At 62.6% G+C, this 6162-nt stretch overlaps 1 protein-coding gene across 6 annotated transcripts in view; it reads right to left on the bottom strand.

Annotated features, from left to right (window-relative positions):
• Window positions 1-5091, bottom strand: part of NRBP2 (nuclear receptor binding protein 2) — a 12659-nt gene extending 7568 nt beyond the window's left edge. For 3 of the 6 annotated variants that reach the window (XM_017733794.1, XM_017733796.1, XM_017733798.1), the window contains exons 1-6: window positions 2073-2108; window positions 1862-1984; window positions 1492-1593; window positions 1276-1365; window positions 328-368; window positions 149-243 (exon numbers count right to left, since the gene is read on the bottom strand). In XM_017733794.1, the coding sequence (XP_017589283.1) occupies window positions 149-243; window positions 328-368; window positions 1276-1365; window positions 1492-1593; window positions 1862-1984; window positions 2073-2093 (472 nt within the window). In that variant the 5' untranslated portion in view covers window positions 2094-2108. Of the gene's footprint in view, window positions 1-148; window positions 244-327; window positions 369-1275; window positions 1366-1491; window positions 1629-1861; window positions 1985-2072; window positions 2109-4625 lie in introns of those variants that run through there. The other 3 variants (XM_017733797.1, XM_017733795.1, XM_017733799.1) reach the window with 3 other exon arrangements.
• Between the last annotated feature and the right edge of the window lie 1071 nt (window positions 5092-6162).

Genomic DNA, 6162 nt, shown 5'->3' with positions numbered 1-6162 from the left:
GGACCCCCTCAGACCCCCTTGGACCCCTCAGACCCCCTTGGACCATCTCAGACCCCTCAGACCCCTTTGGATCCCTCAGACCCCCTTGAACCCCTCTGACACCCCCAGACCCCTCCGGACCCCTGGGGTGGGGCCGGCGCTGCCCCACCGGAGCCGATCTTGATGAGCCCGTTGTGCTGGATGAAGATGGTGTCACTGGTGAGGTTGCCGTGGATGATGGGGGGCTCACAGGAGTGCAGGAAGCTGGGGGGACACAGGGGTGTCCCGAGCACAGCCCACACCCCCCGGGACCCTGCGGGGCAGGGCAGGGAGCCAGGGGAGCCTCACCTGAGAGCCGAGAGGATTTGGGTGCACCAGCGCTTCCAGGCCTAGGGCAGGGACAGAGCTCCGTCAGCCAGGACACACCAGCACCTACGGCCAGGCCAGGGCTTCCCACTCCCTCCCAGCGACAGGGACATCCCCCTGTGCCCTGCCAAGGCTCAGGGTCCTTCCCACCCCTTTCCAACGACAGGGACATCCCCCTGTGCCCTGCCAAGGCTCAGGGTCCTTCCCACCCCTTCCCAGCGACAGGGACATCCCACTAGGCCCGACTAAGGCTCAGGGGTGTGTCCCACACTGTCCCACAAAAGCAGCCCCTGTTCCCTGCTCAAATGACTCCAGCAAATGGCTCAAGGCTGCAGGAGAGCTGGGAGGGACTTTGGACAAGAGATCGAGGACAAAGGGAAAAGGCTTCCCACTGCCAGAGGGCAGGGATGGATGGGATATTGGGAAGGAATTGTTCCCTGTGAGGGTGGTGAGGCCCTGGCACAGGGTGCCCAGAGCAGCTGTGGCTGCCCCTGGATCCCTGGCAGTGTCCAAGGCCAGGTTGGACACTGGGGCTTGGAGCAGCCTGGGACAGTGGGAGGGGTCCCTGCAGGGGAAACACTGGTGCTTGGAGCAGCCTGGGACAGTGGGAGGTGTCCCTGCACACGGTAGGGGTGGCTCTGGATCATCCCACAGGTCCCTCACACCAGCCCTGGGCAGTGGCTTTGCAGGGGATGCTGGTCCCTTGTCCCCAGGTGCCAGCCCTGGGCAGTGTCACCCACTGCAGCCACTCCCACCTTGGAGCCAGTGGGATCCAGTTTGGGCTCCCCTGGGGTCCAGCAGGGTCCCCATGTGACCCAGGGAACAGCAACCCCCACCTGCTCTGCCCTGTAAGATCCCAGAGACCCTCCTGGGACACGGCCAGAGCCACCCACTCCAGCTGGACCCCCTGTTGTGCTCCCGGGAACTCACCCGGGCATTCATGGCCTTGTGGTTCTTCTTGGTTTTCTTCAGGAACTGCTTTAGGCTCCCTGAGGACACGTACTCCGTGATGAAGATGACCTAGCAGGGGACAGGGGGTCAGCTCCCCCCAGCCCGGCCCCACATGGGGAAGGGAGGCCCAGGAGCAGGATGAGGAGCAGAGCTGGGATCCCACCTGCTTCCCCTGTGCCCCCCCAGACCCCCTACCCGTGCCTTCAAGTCCTTCACATCCAGCCAGTACTTGTGGAGCTTCACAATGTTGGGGTGATCCACCAGCACCAGCTGCTCAAACATGGTCTTGATCTTCTCCTGGGGGCCCACAGAGCACAAGGGAGGTGTGGGTCCTGGGATGGGGCAGGACAGGGGAGGTGGTGGGTTCTGGGATGGGGCAGGACAGGGAAGGTGTGGGTTCTGGGATGGGGCAGGGCATCCCAAGGGCTGGGGACATCACAGGGACACTGGTCTGCGGTGCAGAGGACACTGGAGCTGCCTTTGAGGGAGCAGCCAAGGAAGGCCCAGGCCCATCCTGCCAGGCTATGCCCCACCCAGGAAGGTGTGGGGGGTCTCAGGGTCTCACCTCGTGTGCTTTGAAGGCCTTCTTGTCAGTGAAGAGCAGCTCGTTCCACACCACCTCCACACCCTCCTCCGTGTCCATGGCCAGGAAGGTGCTCTGGATGCCGGGCATGTTCCCCTGGTTCACCTGGGGGAAGGGAAGGCTTGAGGAACGCACTGAGGGGACGGGGGTGGCCTGGGGGAGGATGGCACCACCTGCTCCACAGGCAACTCACAAAAGAAAAAAAAAAAACCATTTTCTTTTGTCTGTGGCACAGGAACAGCTCATCCTGGCCTGATCAGCCAGATCTTACTGGTTTATCTGACTGGTTTATCCACGGCCCCAGCTCCAGCCACTTCTGGGAATTCAGAGGTTTTCTGACCACATGAACCCACCCCTTGGGTGAGTACCTTGTGACTACAGCTTTGTTGTGCAATCCCCTCTGTGTCACTGGCAGAGCAGTGGCACGTCCAGAGTGATTGATACTGACACTTCCCAGAGTAAAAGCATAAATAAATAAATACAAAATAATAAATAAATCAGCCTGAAGCCTGATTCCTGCTCAGGAAAAGCAGAGCCTCCATGCTCTTACAACACTCCCTGCCATGGCAACATGGGACTGTCTTACAAATAAAGCTTTTTTGGAATTAAGGTGCCTGGAGTGGCCGCAGAAGAGGCTCTGGCTGGGAACTGGAGCGTGGAGCAAATCTCCAGCTGGTGCCTGTCCTTTGGGAGCTCTGGGCCAGGAGGGAGCAGGAGAACCAGCCCTTCGAGCAGGTCCCAAGCTGGCCCCTCTGGCTTTTCACTGGGGGTGACAGTCACGGGCCCCACTCCTGCATACAGGTGGGGACCTGCCCTGCCCCCCCAGCCCAGAAGCCGTGGGGGAGCCACCCGTACCTGCACTGTCCAGGGAAAATCAGAAGGTGTGGTCAAACCAAAGCCACCACATCATCTCTGAGCATCCTGAGGAGCCTGCGTACAGCCCCCAGATCTGTCCAAGCACTTCCTATCCCCAGAGGTCACAGATCCCCATCCTAGGACCCCATGCAGAGCAGCTCTGTGGGTGTCACCTCCACAGGTGACATCCTGCAAGGACCCTCCTGGTCCCCAGACCAGCCACGACCACCAGGACCCACCTCCAGCCCAGGTAAAACCCACTCCAAGGCACCTGGCTCAGACTCCCACCCCAGGACAGGGCTCCTGCCTCCCAGCAGTGGTGCCTGCTGCATCCTGACCCGCTGCATCCTGACCCACTGCCTACCCCAAAGCATCCCTGGGGAGTGGGACTGCAGCCCCACCTGCTCCTGCCCCTTCCTGTGGGGTTGGGGGCACTTCAGGGCTGGGGCTGTGCCCCCATCAGGCCGAGCAGGGGCACAGTGCCCACTCTATCTGCCACGCCACGGGAAGCCAGAGAGAAAAGGGGGATTGTCCTGCTGCTCCCGGGGCAGGTACTGGCATGCTGATGGTGGGGCTTGGGGCTCAGCCCACGGCTGGGGCTCAGGGCTCATCCTGCTGCCAGGGCTTGTCCTGATGCCAGAGCTGCTCCCACTGCTGGGGCTCATCCCACTGCCCGGGTTCGGGGCTCGTCCTGCTGCCAGGGCTGGTCCCTGCGGGGCTCGGGGCAGCCGTAGGCGCTCAGCACCCCCAGCTCATTAGCAGGGCACGCCCAGGCAGTTCGTGGCCCAGTTCGTGCTGCGGCCACACAAAGCACCTCTGTTCCTTGTTCTGCCCGGCACAGGCTCCACGTGCTCCGCAAAAAGCCCAGCACGGACGGCCAGGGACTCAGCCACAGCCTTCCCAGTGATCCCAGTGATCCCACTGCACTCACAGCCAGAGTGGGAATCACAGAATCGTCTTGGAACCACAGACTTTGGGTTGGAGGGACCTTAAAGCCCATCCTCCCTGGTGACGCACAGCAGGAGCCCGGGGGGTCCCTCACAGCTCCGAACAAGCTGCTTTCAGAGCCTGAGGGGCATCCCGGTGCTCAGGGCCCGGGCAGTGGATCTACCGGGCTCCGGGAGGCTCTGGAACGTGATGGGGAGGAGGAACCTTCCCCGCTCCGTGCGGACACGAACGTGTTCCGTCTTGAGCTGAGTGGGAGCAAAGCTGATCCCCACCAGCTGCTCCCGCTCCGAGCTCCGGCCCGGCCTCCATAAATAAATAAACGCGGCATTTTCCGCACAGCCTGACTGGGGCAAAAGGCAGCGGCGCGGGTCTCCGTGGTTATCCCGCGTGGTTATCCGTTGTCATCCCCGCGTGGTTATCCCCCCGGGGTTATCCTCCGTGGTTATCCTCCGTGGTTATCCCCCGTGGTTATCCCCCCGTGGTTATCCCCCCGTGGTTATCCCCCGTAGCTATCCTCCGTGGTTGTCCCCCGTGGTTGTCCTCCGTGGTTATCCCCCGTGGTTATTCCCCCGTGGTTGTCCTCCGTGGTTATCCCCCCGTGGTTATCCCCCCGTGGTTATCCTCTGTGGTTATCCTCTGTGGTTGTCCCCCGTGGTTGTCCTCCGTGGTTATCCCCCCGTGGTTATCCCCCCGTGGTTATCCTCTGTGGTTATCCTCTGTGGTTATCCCCCCGTGGTTATCCCCGCGTGGTTGTCCCCCCGTGGTTGTTCCCCGTGGTTGTCCCCCGTGGTTGTCCGGGGCTCCCGGCAGCTCCGTGCGCTGCTCGTGGTGAGCACCAGCGGAACCGGCGCCTCTCCAGCGCCGGGCTGGGACAGCCCCCGCTGCCAGAAAGGCTCGGCCGGCGCCCGGAGCGATCGCTGGGGACGGGGCAGGGCGGGTTTACCAAAGATCAGGTTGCAGCTTCCACTCAATCGCTCCCTTCTGAGGTTTTCTCGTCAACGAGGGCTGAGACAGGCACGGGAACGGGCTCGGGGATGCAGCTCTGGGGCCTGCGAGAGCAGCTGGTGGATGGGGCTGGGAATAACGGGGAGAGGAGGTTTTGCTCCCATGGCAGGGCGGTCTGTAAGGTCCCTTCCCACCCGAACCATTCCACGATTCCCCGCTCACTCCTTGTGCCACCCCGACATTTGGTGCCGGGAACGGGCGGGATTTGCCGGCCCTCGGGGCTGAGCAGTGAACGCGGCGTGCCTGGAAAACCTCTGCAGAGTGAATCCCAACCTGGCCTGTCCACCCCAGCGTCCCGGGAGCTGGGTGACAGGGAGGGCCGTGTCCGGCTCCTCGTGGGACACGGGAGCAGGGAGTGCCGGGCACGGGGACACCCCGCGGGCAGCAGGGAAGGGGGGGAGTCCCTGCGGGGGCTGCTGGCGCTGGGCCACCCCTGCCCCCCCAAACCTCGTGTCCCCTGGCCCTGACCGAGGCTGTGCCCCGCCGTCCCCGGCTGTGGCCCCAGGCAGGGCAGGGGTGGCTGTTGCAACATAGAAATCGCTTCAGAAAACATGGGAAAGGAAAAAAATGAGCTGAGAGGGCTGAGGCCCCAGTCAGGGACACCTGAGCTGTATCCTGAAGGTCCCCAAAGGTCCCCACAGGGACCCCTCTGTGCCCTTGCCGTGCCCCTCTCCCGAGCTGGGAACACATTCCAGGCTCCCAGGCTCTGCTCCCAGCTCCCAGCTCCTGCTTCAGGGGCCCCATTCAACACCAGAAGGGCCACCTGCAGCCCCTCTGTCCCCAGGGAGGGAACTGGGACCAGCAGCAGCCCTGGGCAATGACAGATCCACCTATCCATCAGCTGGCAGGAGCACTCAGGGCTGGGGACACCCACGGGCCCTGCGGCTCTGCCAAGGAATCCGTGGTGCCAGACAAACCTGTTCTGTCCGTGAGATCCTGTTACACAACGAGCAGGTGAAGGGAATGCACAAGATGGAAAATACTTTGATTCCAGTACGGCATTTGATCCTGTCTCTCACAAACCCATGATCTCAGCACTAATTCAGCCCTGTGCCCAACGGGCTGAGGAGCCCCAGCTGAGGGCAGGGAGGCACGGGGTGAGCTCTGCCACCGGCACAGCTCACCCCATGCCACCTGGTGCCACAGGCAGGTACTGGTGACCAGTTCCATCCTGGAGCCTCGAAGAAGGAGCAGAGCTGGGGCACAAAGCAGCAGGGCCACTCAGTCAACCAGAAAAACCACCCCAGTGCGGGGCTGTGCTCCCGGCCTGGGAGAGCGGGCAGGGACAGAGTCAGGGACAACCTCGCAGGATGGGCAGTGGCAGAGCTGCCCCGCCCAGGGCAGGAGGGTCTTTCCCAGGAACTCTCCCTGTCACAGAATCATCAAAGTCCAGTCCAGTGGGTAGGAAGAGACCTTAAAGCTCATCTCCTTTCACCCCCTGCCATGGGCAGGGCCACCTTCCACTAGCCCCAGGT

This window comes from Corvus brachyrhynchos, unplaced genomic scaffold, assembly GCF_000691975.1.
Source record: "Corvus brachyrhynchos isolate BGI_N302 unplaced genomic scaffold, ASM69197v1 scaffold275, whole genome shotgun sequence".
Taxonomy (NCBI): domain Eukaryota; kingdom Metazoa; phylum Chordata; class Aves; order Passeriformes; family Corvidae; genus Corvus; species Corvus brachyrhynchos.
The sequence above is the reverse complement of the archived record's forward strand: the minus strand, read 5'-3'. Positions and strand labels throughout refer to the sequence as shown.